A 15,464-nucleotide genomic window follows, 5' to 3' on the forward strand; every position below is an offset into this window, starting at 1 on the left:
ACAGAACAGAGAGCTGGAGTGTCCAAAATGGAGGAAGCTATTGTGGCTTACTAGCTGTGTTACACCACCTACTTTTATGTAGCCTCCTCTGTTGGAGTATGAACTCCACAAATGAAGAATGTATAATTTATGAGATTGACAATTCATTCAAACTCTCAGCTGCTAGCATGCAGCTAATAATCTCATCAACTTTGAAAGCAGTTTTCTCCATTCAGAATCTCTTTATCAAGAGAAATGATGAATAATCCTGGGGGGAGTAAACAGCCAAGTACAAAAGAAAACAGAAAGAAGCTCCCAGATTCTGTTCTACATCAAGAAAAACCTCATTCAAAATCCCACTGACAATTGTAATAACAGAGATAACTAAAAATCCTGCCTGGAACATATCCATACTAAACATGTATTATGTGGTTGACAAGTGTCTTGATGAGGATGGTAATAAATAAAGAACAGCAATTCCAACCAACCATCTCCCATCATGAGTCCACAGTGCTGACATTATAGTTAGTAGTGAGTGGTACTTATCTATCTGTAAGAGATGAGGGACATAACAAAATTGACTATGGGTTCTACCCATGTCTCCATCTTTATGGGTCTCAGACATGCAACAAATCACACACACACTCATTCAAGGGGATTCAAGGCAAAACTCTTCCTTCTTTTGTGTGATGGTGAGGCAGCCAGTCTTTTGCCTGTTTCTGCCAAAACTGCCCACACTCTGACACCTGTCACCAAGTGTGGAAGTTGAGGTTGAGGAGACTCATGATGTATTATCATGAGCTGCTAAGCTGCAGGTGCTGCTCAGGGACTGATGGAGCACCTGAGATGTGATAATCAGCCCCGGTGAAAGCTCTCAGGGCTCATTTCCAATCCACTTCCTTCCTTCTTTTCCCAAAACCTCTCTCTCTTTCAGTCTCTCTTCCCTCTGTCTTGACTCTTTCCACTTGCTTGCTCACTTACTCTAAGAGCTCTCATCCTATCTCTTATGTAAATCTTTTCTCTCAAGTTTCCCATAGTATTTCTTCCTCATGTCCCCTTCGACCAACTTCCTTCGCCTTCCTTTCTCTTGCTTCAATCGTCTCCTGGCTCTTCTCCTCTGCTTCTCTTGTAGAGTTTTATGTTTTCATTAATAGTTTGGACCCCCTGTCACTCGAGTGCCATCATCTCATTTTGCTGCTCTTCTCACTATTTTACCTCTTGACTGCTTTAATTGTCCCACAGTGCATTTGTTACACAGCCTTGGCTGATAACCAGACAGACATCTAATTACTGTCTAAATGCTGATTAATGTCTACGTTAATGACTGAACTGACTTCAATTACAGAAATGGCATTCCTTGAATAAATTAAAAAAGTTAGCTATTATGTTGTTTTCAAAGTCAGCCTGATTTTGTGATTTCAGAAAAGGCTGGTGTATTTCATCAGACAAAAACACATGTCCTATGGTACAATGGTCACAGATTTTAGTCAGCTATGTGATGCAACTTTAATATAATGTGAGTATCTGCTTCTGGTTGTGTGTATGTGTTTGCATGAGAGACTGAGCAAGAGTCAGCAGGTGTGTGAGACAATGTAAGGCCTCCTCCTGTAAAATCAGAGAACTCCTCTGGTTTAACACATCTATTTACAGATGTTTGGAAGTACTACTGCCTATGTGAAAAAAAGTGTCTAAAGTGACATCAGGCTACTAGTTTAAAAGGTGGAGTTACAAAAAATTGAGCTTACCAGATCTCTGTAGCTGCTCCTCATCTCTGCAGGAAGCTAGAGGCTCAGAACTATATCAGTCACTACTATCATAACACACCTGAATCTGTAGAGTCGAGTAAATTGAATTGAGTTAAAATGAAATGGACTTTGTGGAATAAAAAAGACAATATCTCTGATTCTGCAGCTTCAATCGTGATCATTAAATAAAAAATCCACCTTCAGTCAGACAAAGTTTCAGGAGTGTAATGCTAAATCTGTGAAATACTCTTGATGTCAGTATGTTTGAAAGGAAGTGGGTAAGTTATTATTGTTATTCCTTGCTGTGCTGCTGAGCTTGGTGTTTTCTTTTGGGGAAAGATGCTAAAGATTCACAAAATAATCTGTTACATATGAGTTGGCTGACTGAAAGTACTTTGCCACAAATGATGGTGGTTTACATACATTACAATTCTGCCTATACTTACCAATGCAAATTAGACTTGAGAGAGTATTTTGAATCTAAATAAATTTTCTTTCTCTATTGTGCAAAACTTAATTAATATGCTCAATAATGTAATAAAAGAATATTTAAAGTCATCTGTTTGAATCTAATGGTACTTATGAGCTTAATAATATTACCTATTAGGTACTAGTTAGCTACATTATTGATCTGATCAGAAGAATCTTTATGGAAAATCTTTCTAAAAATCATCAATAATAGTGAGATTTACCACAAACCTTGATCTAAAACAATTACTCTGTGGGTTTTGTGCTTATTCTTTCAATGTTCACCTTGTGAGCAAAGTGTTTAATCTAGAGTAAGGATAAGGATATAAGGATAAAAGGTGGGGATACATGAAAAGAAGCACAGATGGTGCTACCTGGAGGTTATGATATTCCTATCACAGACTTTAGACGTTTGCTGGCTGAATCGCTCTCTGCTGGATTGGAAAATGACAGTAACCAGATGCAGAGCAGGGCTAAGCTTCCCAAAGGCTGACAGCAGATGTGATTATTATGACCTTTTTATTAATAATCATACATTGGCTGTGGTCTGTCTCTCATATGATTGGACTACCTCCCTGACCACAGCCACTGGTCAGGAGAGGTTATTTCTGTATCATGTGTCAGACAATTATTCCACTCCTTAGAACCTGCAATAAAATGTCCCTCACCATGCCCTAATGAGCTGCTGACTTTCAGTGTGACGTTTCTTATTCCAACTATGCTACTAAATTACAGTTCCTATTGTTGTATATTGTATATACCTACGTTACTGTAATCTTTGTGGCATTTTGTTGCATTTAGCTACTTGTTTATTTATTTTATGTTAGCCTTTATTTTATTAACTTTATTCCTATATATTCTTTATAATAGATTTATTCCTACTCTCTTTTCACACTGTATTGCTTTTCCACCTCTGTATTGCAACTGATGCACAGCAATTTCTCTCGAGATAAAGCTTCTTGAATCTTGAATCTTGCTGTCCCAAGGTGGCCTGAGTTCTGTTTCAGTCCTAACAATAACACTATTATAGGCAGAACTGAATCATTTCATGGGGAAAAAGTGATCAAATTTAATTATATCAAACACAAATACAAAAAGAACCAGCACCTTAAATGTCCATACCAATGGTCTTGCATGTTTTAGCTAATTTACTGCAAATCACATCTGCTTTTTTTTTCTTCTTCTTTTTTTAAATATTTGGATGATTTTCTATCTTTCCAGACAGCCAGTGGTGTTCATTTATTTCAAAATCAACTAGACTCAATGTGCTTGAGATGTTTAATCAATCTTAGTGAACATAAAGTTGGTATTAGTTTTATAAAAAGTCCACTATAGTTAGAATAATGTAGCATTATAAGTCACATAAGTTTAATTGTTTATTTAGTGAATGACAATGTCAGCAGAGGCAGGAAAATGTGCAAGCTTGGAAAATTAGTCAATGACTTTAAGGATGACTCTTTTATTGTCAGATGATGGCAAACCCATGATAAAGTGCAGAGAGATGTGAGACCAGGACCAATGAGTGATGGGAAGCAGCTGCATAAACCCAGCCGGGGCTTGATGAGAAACCTTGTGCTGGGAACAGACAGGACAGGACAGGACAGGGCATTTCGGAGGACAAAGCTGAACTGATTAAATAGCAGAGCCTATACACACACCTACAGAGTGTGTGAGTGTGTGTGTCCCATCAGTGTCTGCCCCAGAGTCAAGGAGCATCATCACTGTGTGAACGTGGTCAGGAAGGATAAATTAGGAGAGTTGAGGGTTCCGGCTTTTACTCTAAGGCCCTGAGGAAGAGGCCGGACCAACCACAGTACTAGCAGACTTACCATTTAACTTGGAGCCGACGATGTTGCTCCAAATTAAATGGTAAGTCTGCTAGTACTAAACACTCAGCTTAGGACCAGAAACTCCCACACCCCTGCACCTTCTCCTGCAAACTCTCTTCAGCCGAGAGAAGAAACGATATTGAGAATCATGATCTGCTAGTAACCAAACTAGCTCTGGGTGGCAGGGTGGAGTTGCCGTTGATCGTCTGAATGGGTCAAAGAACTGAAAGGCTAAGCGTCTCAAGTCCTGCCTGCTAGATAGGCTCTGCTCTTTAATGAGTTCAGCTTTGTCCTCCAAAATGCCCTGTCCTGTCCTGCCCTGTCCTGTCTGGGGGGGGCTGAGTCCATACTGGGCAGAATGTACTGCCATGACTCAGGTTTAGGAAGATTCATAGCATAACTGGAGACATTTTAAAAGTTCAAAATAGTTCAACCTTATTATGGCTCAGCAGGCTGAAGTAAGCAAGGGAAGGCATAGTCGAGGCGTGGGCAGTAAATGGTTACAAGCAGGCAGATTAAAGCAAAAGGAGAAATGACAGCAGAGTTAGTAATATTAAAAGGCAGGCAAAGAATGAATGAATGCATAAATGAACTGACAGTCATAAAACAAGTCATCTGAAAACATTGACTGGTTCATTAATTACTTTCATGTAACTGCTTTTCTATTTCATTATATAAAGAACAAGATAAAATTCAAGTTCAAATCGAATCTTGCAGTCACATATACATGACCTCAGCTCTGTGTATTAAAACAGACCCTTAAAGGCAGCTCAGCTGTGGTTTATTATGCATGCAGTGTGCTCTAGATGAAGGTCCAGTCCAGAACACGACATGTTTTTATCTGACACCAGCAACACACTCAGCCTCTGTTGTTTTTCACCTATTTAACCACACACACACACTCACCCTCCTGTCCTTCGTGCTTCTTCCTCACCCTCCTCACTCTCATCTCTGTGCACTCATACTGCAGGTCAGGATTCACAAAGAGAGAGAGTGAGCTGTGGCAGACACATCTACAAGGTAAATTGTTTTTTGGTGTATACCCTCTCTGAACATTACTCAAGCTGTACAGCACTTCCTCTTGTACCATATGTTTGTTTCCATCCCTTTGTCTCAGCTGTTGTTTGATCTGAACAAGAAAAAAAAGAACATCCATACACATGCTTGCACACTTTTTGTTGCTTGAAATGAACATTAACCCAATGTGGTGACTTGTAAATTGATAATGTAATTTTTCTTTAATAGAAGACATTAAAACTGATACTCCAATTTTGGCAAAGAGCACGGATAAAAACACCCACTGTACAGTAAATGTGACTCCACAGATGGCAAGAACAATGGAGGCCAAAACAGATACACAGTCACAGTCAGAGCAGTACTCACACTGAAAAAAATACACAAGATTACCAGTTTTTTTTTCTTTTCAAATGGCAAAAACATAATTGGACTTTTGGAGAGACATATATTTAAAATGCCAAATTCTTTTCCAGGAATGGCGAAGCATGATAAAAGCAAGCACAACACCAATACTATTTAGAGCTCAGACTGGAATATATGGCTATGACTAATGAGTCTGTGTCAGATATTTTATCCATCCATACAGTATATATGTTTAATCACATATATGATCAGAATTGTATTTTTTCACATACTGCACAGTATCAGTTAGCTCTATATCCCAGCACAATGGACCAAATGAAATACTGACTGTGAAGTTAAAGTGCTGACTTTCAGCTTTAAGGGCAGTTGAGGGATTTAAAAAGATCTTGGGGGAACAGTAGGAATTGTAGCTCTATACCCTTGGGGGATATGCATTCAAGGAACTACAAGTTCTACAGTGTTGACTGGATGTGAATGTGCAGTAATCACCCTCAAATTAAAGCCAAGAGTCAGCACTTTGAAGGATAAGGCTGTGGTATATATTATTTTTATTGTCAACAAATCCTGAAAATCAACAATGCATTAATCCTTCACACAATTTGTTCTGACCTCCCTAACCTGTCTGAGGCAGTCAGTCAGCCCCATTTCTTTCTACTGTAGCTGTTCTTGGCAAGATGGTATCTGTGAGAATGAGTCAAATCAACTACAGTGTGTGTTCATTGTAATGATTGAACATGACACTCAGTTAAACGGTGTGGCCAATGTGTTTTTGGACAACCAGTGGCACAGAAGAATAAACTATGTATGTCAGGCTGTGGTTTGGTTTTCATGAGATTCAATTACCCTGCTTCCAGACCTCTGAAATATGAAAGTCTGCGCCCACCAGTGGTTGTTTCTGCTGAAGAGACAATTAACCAATCATAATTAGCAGGTGGGATTAAGAATAGGAACATCATCTTCCCACATAGTTTAGCTGCACCTAGCAATCACTACCAAAACTACTGTGTTGACTGAAAACATCAATGGCACAAATACATCACTCTCTACTGATTGGTCAGCCCTAAACAAAGGAAAATGACTGCTCTCCAGGCAAGAAATCAAGTTACAAAATGACAAAATGTCAGGCTGTAAAAAAAAGGCAATTCAGTCTGGTTATAGGGACTTGTTGATAATAAGAAAAAATATAGAACATTGCCAGCCCCATCCTTTATTTTCCAATTGAATGCTCAGCACTACAGAGCCAAAACTAGATTTTCTACTTCAACACATATGGAAACACTGATTGTCAATCTTCTGATTAAATTAGGACAAAAACTAATAACTAGAGGCTCACCCTGTGGCAGGTACAGGAAAAGCAGTGGTACTTAGTTTCAGACACAGCCCACGGCAGGGCAACAGAGAGGTATATGACCATTTGTATTGTAACAGGCACTAGTACTGTAAGAGGATGTCTCTTCATGGCACAGAGTTGGCATCTTTCCTCCAATCACTTTTTCTCCAGGGACACACAGTCCAAAGTCCCACATGCTGTGATATTATACTGTACATCTTTCCATGGATTGATTAATTTTACAGCACAACACAGATACAGATATTTCTATATCACAGTTCAAGGTGAGCTCTCTTTTCAGCTCAAAATGTCACATTCAGAATTAGGTTCACAAAGGAGACCAGTGGAAAGGTCGGCATTTGTACAAGATGAGAAAAATCACACAGTACAGTAATATTTTCACAAAGCAACAATACTTAGTCTGACTGCACTAATGCACATTTTTACAGTGATCATCTATTGCAGAGGCTGTTCTTCACTGCAGTTAAGTTAGACTTTATATTTGCAGGGTGTGGCTTTGACCCTTGCAAATGAGAAAACATCTCCTTACATTTACTCTGGATGAAGCATCTTCTATATGTGTAGGCAGTAATGTGAATAATGTGTATTTTTCTCAATGAAGTTCACTGTGAGTGACGCATTAGTGAATGTAAAGACACCGAATGACTAGCTATGTTGTTTGTGTGGCACTCTCAAAACTACTAACCCACTTTCACACAGACACACACTTGAGCATGCATCCATGTCACTATTGTGGCAAGCTTTATACTTTCACCCTGTTTAATGATGAGACCTGCAAGCACATATGTGTGTGCGCTTGAGTGTGAGTTGCTTGTGCATGTGTTTGGATGGTTGCCCTCTCCACTTCTTTGCTGTAATTAGCATGATTGGAGTGCGAGGGATGGATAAAAACACAGGAAGAGATGGTGCTGATGAGGCTATTCACCCTGCTGTGTAGCCTGCCTGGCGCCTCTTCTCAGCAACAAGCTGGCATCTTTTGTCTCCATCACTACAGCTCTCATCAGTGACGGCTATGTGAGTGCATCTGTGTGTGTGTTAGAGAGGCAGAGAGAGTGAGAGCCTGCTGTACGTTCATTTAAGGAGCACTCCTCAACAAAGTTGATTACACATTCATTAAAGCCCCAGCCTCTTGTTCACCCGCTCCACTTGACCTGTCCAAGTGATGGGCGGATGCGGGAACATACTCGGCATTCGGTGTGTCCAGACTATTTCTGGCTTGCGGGTTATGATTAGTGTATCAGAGTCAAATTACAAATAAATAAATAATAAGAAGAGGAGATGATGAGTTTTTGGAGTGTACGTTGATAGTGCTCACTCTCCTCCAACATTCCTCTCTTTGGCTCAGACAGCTAATTTTACATTCTAATGGATATTTTGGTTATCATATCATATTAGGCCTGTCATTTGTTCCTAAAATTTAATTTGTTGAAGCTTGTTTGGGATTCAAATTCAATATGATTTCTTACTTAATAACATTAAGATTCATTCCACTTGGTTGAATCACATTTTCTGCCTGGAGGTTAAATGCAAATATTTACTTGACACATAAAGTACACACAAAGGTTTGTATTACTAACCTTGTGAGGCCCATCCATCAGTTATAACCCTGAATGCCTAATACAAGCCTAAACCAAACGCCTATTCTTGGGCTCTTCTCTGGTGAAGGCTATTTCTGTGTGTATTTTCTTGTTTTCTTCTAAGACTTGTATTGTCTTCCTTAATCTGTGCATTTTTCTTTTAATAAGATATAGTTTTACCTCTTCAGGTCTACAAAATGTATGCAGAGGAATCATTCTCATAATATCTAGACACGTGTCATGTAATGAGGGGGGACACACAAGAACATTATTTTGTATAGAGAGTTTACAAATAAATAAGGTTAGGAAACACTGTCGTAGATCATCAGTAGTCACTCAATACTACATACAGACCCCAACAGTAAGCATAGCCAGTGCCTATGACCACAGACATGTATCAGGTAAATGTTTTGCTCTACACAACCACTAACAAACTCATTCACTCTCTTGTATATTTATTCTACAAGCTAATTTACTTGCAGTATTACGTGCAGACACAGAATATTTCCCTATCCTGACTGACTCGAAATCATCCTATCAGGGTAGAAGGCAACATGGGTGCTGGTCTTGTTTGCAGTGTAAACAGATAAGCATGTCCTAATAACATCAACCGCAGTGCTCTCACTCTCGCCCATCTCTCTCTCTCTCTCTCTCTGGGCCACTGTGGTTGAAATATAATGATACAATTCTCTTACATAACCATTCCAGCCGATCATTTAGCTATAAAATAGAATTTTAGGCTGAAACAAAAACGAAAGAAATCATTGCTAAAAGGCTGAGTGATGGTGTGTCACTGCTGTTGCCAAGAGAAACTATGAGTTCTTTTTGACACTTTCAAATAAACTGGATTTTGAATATTTGAATGTCCTAATGAATTTTGAATGTATATAATAAAATTGTTATGTCCTCACATTTCCATCAAGACCAGTCCTGTTCCTCAAAGTACAGATGAGAAATGAAGCACTCTTTTATCCTTCATATATCTTCACTATCTGTAATTTTGTCATCCTGTAAATTTTCTATGTTTCTATGTTCTGTGCACATGGCGTATCGCATTTTTATGATTATCTTTATGTGAATGCAGGGCCTAAGGACAGAGGGTGCACAGTTTGTGAAGCCCCCTCAGGCAAATTTGTGATTTATGATATTTGGATTGGAGCACATACACTTTTTGCAGTCTTTAGTATCCCAGAGTCTATGGCAGGGCAGTCTGTTGTTTAACAGTGCATCCAGACAGTCAGTCAAAATAACATGACAGAAAAAAGTCACCAAAACATATTTTGAGAACCAACTTACAATATTTCAAGAAAAAAGGAGGTAGAGAAGTTAACATTTTTGTGGACAATGAGCCACACAAAGGTAAGATCAATGCCTTATCACGTGTTTATTTTGGTTTTAAACATGAAGCCTCATCTCTTGGCAAATGTATGTATTGTTAACTTTCTAAAGAGCCAGTTCTAAAAAACGGTACACAGCTTCTTCCCTAAACTCTGTCTCATGCAGAGGCATGTAGATGTCTGTCACATTGTCTGACTGAATGGAATACTACCATACCAGCAGAGTGTAGAGAGATAATGTAATGTACTGCATACTGTATGACAGAAAGATTCTGGCTGCCTCTCATATCATTTGCAAATAGCCCACTGAGATTGAATCACGTTCTGATGCCACAACTACACTGTTTGTCTTAGGTGTCTCAATGAAACCAAGTCCCTGCTGTGCTCAAGCTGCTGCTTCCAAACAAATCTGCTGACTGACGCAGGGCCTACATCATGCATCATGGTGAATAAAGTGATGTAATTACTGATCGTTGCTGTAATTCCAATAAAGTCATGTTGCTTCACATCTGCTCCTCAGTTTCATGTCAGCTGACTGTGGAATTTATAACAACAGGCTTTGTGTGCTGAGAATAGACCAGGCGACAGGAGGGTGAACGTGGTGTGTGTGTATTTATGTATGTGTGTGAGTGGAAGTAGAATGATGGGCATCAACAGGTGATCATTCTCTGTGTGTGCTCACGTGTTGTGCATGCACACTGCAAAGAATATCCATCCAGAAATGTGATTTCATCCACGAGTGAGTCTCAAATATCTATCACAATTCATATCTGATAATGATGTGAGGCTACTGAGTTGATTTCCAATTCAAAACACATGGAATTGTCAAAACCTGTTTGGATTTTTAGACTTAAATACTTCACTAAGACTTATTAAAATTGATGATTTTATTCTCTTTCTTGCATGTGTGTCAGTGTCTGATAAATTACAGCTTCACTGTTTAGATGAGCCTGTGTTTGTTCTATACACAGCAAATATGTAAATCTTGTGGATTTAGTTATTAAACTCACTGCAGGATATTTGTAGTAAAATATTCTGGCTTCCATTAATTAACTCCACTTTCTATATGGAATTTTTAACTATGCTTCAAATATGTTGCAAATGACTATCTGTCATGATATAACATTAAGTCTGTTGAAACTATTAAAACTATTTGCCACAGTACTAAGACAGTTTGACTAAGAACTGTGGTAATATGTTCTTGTGTGTATGTGCAAGTGTTTACCACTGTAGGAGATAGTTTGTCCCAGTGGGCTTCTGTAGTCTCTGTTATCTAACTGTCCTTTTCCTGGACCCCAGCACAGCGAGCTGCTTCTCTGCCCCAATTTTACAGACATTATGCTAAGCAGCAAGGCACATCGCTGCACATTAAAGAGCTAATAGGCTGCCTGTGCAAAGTCCAGGCTGAAACATCGACAAAGCCCTTTAAACCTGATATTAACATGCGTCTGCCATGGCTGGGTTACATTTTGATGGAGCGACAGCATATGAAATGTGAATACAGTGTGTGCTGAAGACACATTAATGTGAAGTATAAATGTAATCCAGCCGAATCGCATTAAGACACAGAGTGCATGTTACTGCCAGGTGGAAGGGTAGGAGCAGCTAATGAAAGTTATATAAATATTTTACATTGTTGCCTCAAGTGTTGCCTCGCATTCAGATCACGACCCTGTGTCATGAGTCTGATAAAGGTGGAGCTGGTTAGATAGTCAGGTAGCAGATGGGAGGGTTATTAGTGAGAAACTGTATTTCTTCTGTTTTTTCTTCATCTGTCATCCTTTGCAGATCAGTCTGAGAGCCACCCACCAGTGTTGTTTGGGTTTAGTGGTCTCATGGAGGACTGAATCTGGGATTAAGGTCTCCTATTAGGCAATTTAACTTTTAGTAAAACTCTCATTCCCATTTGAGGTCTGCTGTTGCCTCTTCAGTATTTGAAGCACCTCTATGTTTCAGAGCTGACGCTCCCAGCTGTTGAAGTCAGTGTTTAGCCAGATGGAAGCTGAGCCAGATGCTGTTGGCATTTTAGGCGACTGCCAGAACTTTTCAGTAATGTCTGCAGGGTATCCTTAGAGCACTCCTTCAGCCAGACAGGTACTCATTTTGCACAATGGATTGCTGAGGAACTCTGGCTCGGGGAGACAGAGTTGGCATTCAGAGCAGCTCTCACACATACATGCATACGCACGCACACACTCATACATAAAAAGTTCAGGGTTTATACCTCTTCTGGGAGACCCTTTCAACTGAAAACACACATCTGCCTGTGTTTTCAACATGTATCTTCTGGGGAGAGAATTCCTGTGAAAACCAGGTTTTCTACAGAGAAGTTTCTGAAAAGCCAAGGTCTCCAAGCTCTGTCTCTTCAAGAGAACACCCCTGTTAAAATGAGAGGCTGGTGTGTTCACAGCATGCTGATCTCATGTTGTGGCTCCTCTCTAAAATAGACTGTGTGAAGTCACATAGCTTGTGTGATAGGGGATGTGTGAACCTTCTCTCTGCACTGAGAGAAGGCTGGTGTGACAAGGAGAAGCTGTGAAGCTTGGAGGTGCTAGCGTCTGCTTCAGTTTAGCTTTTGAACTGGAATGTGCTCATGTTGTTGACGTGCTCATCATCACTTTTTGGCACAGAGCAAACCTTCCTAATGTGAGTTGATCATTAACTGTGAGGAGCGTGAGTGCTTTATACAAGGGCGTTGTGGGTGAAGACAGTGCTCGGTGAACTGGGATTTAGTCTCACTTGCAAATTACCCAACATGACGTTCTAATGGAAATGTATTCATCAACTACTCGGCCACAGTCACTTTGAGACAAACTCACACATTCATGCTGTACTTTTGCATGAACACAGGCAAAAGAAGCAATATGAACAGTCAACTCACACTCTCTCCCTGCTGTCTGGAAAAAAGCCACCTGTGTTTGAGGTCTATTCCTGTAGGTTGTTACTGGAGTAGAAACTGGACGTCTCAGATACTGTTTTGGAGACACTTCGGGATGATGACCCATTCGAGGTCAGGTCCAAGGAGGAGCTATGAGGCCTGGCCCCGACTGCAGCCCCACCAGGCCCAGGACCTGCTATCGCCTTGACCTTAGGCTGCTCCATGTCATCACTAGCCTGGAGAACAGTAGACACAGTGGTCTCCATCCGGCTGGCCTTGTAAACGCTGGTCTGGGTCTGAAGGTAGCGAGTGGACTTGAGCTCCAGGCCTTCGTAAGAGCCTTGAGGGATGCAGGGGCAAAAGCGGAAGGCTTGTTTAAAACCAGCACGAAACCTGTGCAAGAAAAGAAGCACAGATTAGTCTCATTTATATATACGAGGGGACTTCAAGAAGTTTGTGGAAAGAGGACAGTTGAAAAAAACGGTTTAAATTATGATGTTTATTTTTGCGTTTTCCACAAACTTTTTGAAGCCCCCTCACACACACACACACACATACACACACACATATATATATATATATTTGCAAATTATATGTCATGAAATGAAATCCCATCCTTTCCAAACGAAATCTACATTTACAGCTTCAGCTGACAACATTTTTTTCCCACTTCACACCATCAAAGCAGCCAGTCTGGAAATATTCCCAATCTGACAGGACTGTTTACTATATGCTACAGCTTGACATAGAGCCACAGAAACCGTGTGGGAGACTTCTGATTAAGGATGTACAATAGCTGATAGAGATATGATGTGAAAACAGGCAAAGACCAAGGCCTGTGTATAACTGAAGCATTCTAATGTTAATTTGCACAAAATGTTATATGGGGTATTTCCTGATAACCTTTATTCACAGACAATCTAAACAGCTCTTGATGTTTGGGTGGTGTTAATTAAATGTTGCATAAAAATGACAAAAAAGAAGAGATGAGAGAAATCAGCTTTTTGCATCTGAAATGTAGAAATCACAAGGGGCTGGCAACTGATAGGAAACATCTCACCTCAGTAAACACACACACACACAGGAAAAGGGAAATGGGAAAATGTCAATCGCTGAGAGCAGGAGAGAGATGAGAAGAGACTGATAGAAAATAAGAGGAGAGGGCCATCATCGGTCACACATTTGAATTTAAATCGGCTGAACTGATAGAGACAAAAGCCAGTCAATATCCTGTACAGAATGATGACTAAACCTCAGCTCACTGCGGTCCAACCCACATATTTTAGGACTTAATGAATTTCAGAAGCGAAAACACCCAAGTGTGAAATCTCATTTCTCTGACAGCACAAAGACAATTAACAGGTGGCTGCGATGGGGAGACAACAGGAAATGATTGATTACAGACAATAAACAGAGTTGACCATCTGCCTTTATTTTGCCACATAACCATCTTTAAATTCACTGACATTTTTGTTGACAGGCTGAATGCTGATCACGCCACAGTCTGAGAGTAAACCGTTGGTGTTCACAGTTGGATTCGGCCAGTTTCAGAGATGTGTTTTAAAATTTGTTTATAAAATAAGTTTATTCTAACTTCAGTCCATGTGAGGAAGCCTTTGAGGTGCGTAGAGTTTCTTTCCAGAAAAGTGATCTCAAAGAAAGCATAAGTAGGCTTTCTACTGTGGCTGCTGAGTTTTCATCTGCCTGTCACTAAGGCAGCAGGATCTTGCTATGTGATGTGTGTACCAGTCTGTGTGTGTCATTGGCTCCAGCCCTGAAGGACAATATGACTGCTGCTCAACAAGAAAAAACAAATCCTTCTCCCCTCCTTGAAGATTTGTCATCTTTTGTCATCAAGGGAAAAAGTGACCTACTCACACTTTGTCTTGTCTAAGGTCAGAGAATACATTGGAAATTACATTAGAAATTATAAAACTGTTTTTAAAATAATCTTTTCTTTTAACTCTACATAAGAACAGGATCACAGATGAGGGGTCCATATTGGAACTGTAGTGAATTAAGGACAAGATAATTCAATTCATGAGGTTAAGAATAGTGAAACAAAACAATGCACAAAGGGACAAAACTGTAAATTCATACACACTTTTATTATGCCTTTTGTCTATCATCAGAGAAGCGTCTAAGAATGAGTGTGTTTTATTCATCTGTATGAAGAGATAGAGGAGAATCAAATATACTATGTTCTGAAAAATAATAGGTTTAAAAAGTATTGTTTCTTTCTTTGAATTCGAAAATCGAGATTCAACCTCGAAATATTGTATTATCCTAAGAATCCAACTGCATTACGTATGAGTTCACATTTGAATGACTGAACGCAGCCCACACTGAGTTAATGTTGTTACAGTTCTTTGTGGTGCCTCTACTGCTTCGCTAAGATGGAGTTGGTTGCCAAGCTCAGGTGGTTTGGTGCTTCAATTAGCCTTCAGCTTTTATAACAGACAGTAGAAAAATGAAATAAGTAGATTCTGGTCTGACTCCAACAACAGCTGCAGTTCAATGTTGGAGTCTTAATACCTAATCATTTTGTTAGATGGACAGTGCATTTTAAGACAGCTCCCTGCTAGAGAACAAGTTACAGCTTCTTGGGCTCATTCACTGAGAATTTTGAATTCCAACAGGTCATTAAAGATCGAATAGTCATTTTCTCCCATGTTTGAATCGCAGTTTAAATTTTGAGTAAAATGTGACAACCCTGTAGTGTACTGGAGAGTTGTGTGATGTGTTTTAATTTTGATGAACTTGAACTGAAACAAACTCTGGTTGACAACTGGCTGTGTCTGTGTTCTTCTCAGTTAAAAATGGTTAGAAAGACATCATGCCCCTCGAGTCACTTGAAGGCTTTAAATCTGAGACACTGGTGCAGAAAGTGTTGAACTTCACTGACAATAACTTAAAAATG

General features: G+C 39.7%; 1 protein-coding gene across 1 annotated transcript in view; it reads right to left on the minus strand.

The window, feature by feature from the left end:
• Nucleotides 1-10,115: 10,115 nt before the first annotated feature.
• tacr1a (tachykinin receptor 1a) overlaps nt 10,116-15,464 on the minus strand; it is a 32,388-nt gene continuing 27,039 nt past the window's right edge. The window contains exon 5 of the mRNA XM_018669678.2: nt 10,116-12,937. Within this exon, the coding sequence (XP_018525194.1) occupies nt 12,592-12,937 (346 nt within the window). The 3' untranslated portion in view covers nt 10,116-12,591. The remainder of the gene's footprint in view (nt 12,938-15,464) is intronic.

Source organism: Lates calcarifer, linkage group LG13 (assembly GCF_001640805.2).
Source record: "Lates calcarifer isolate ASB-BC8 linkage group LG13, TLL_Latcal_v3, whole genome shotgun sequence".
Taxonomy (NCBI): Eukaryota; Metazoa; Chordata; class Actinopteri; family Centropomidae; genus Lates; species Lates calcarifer.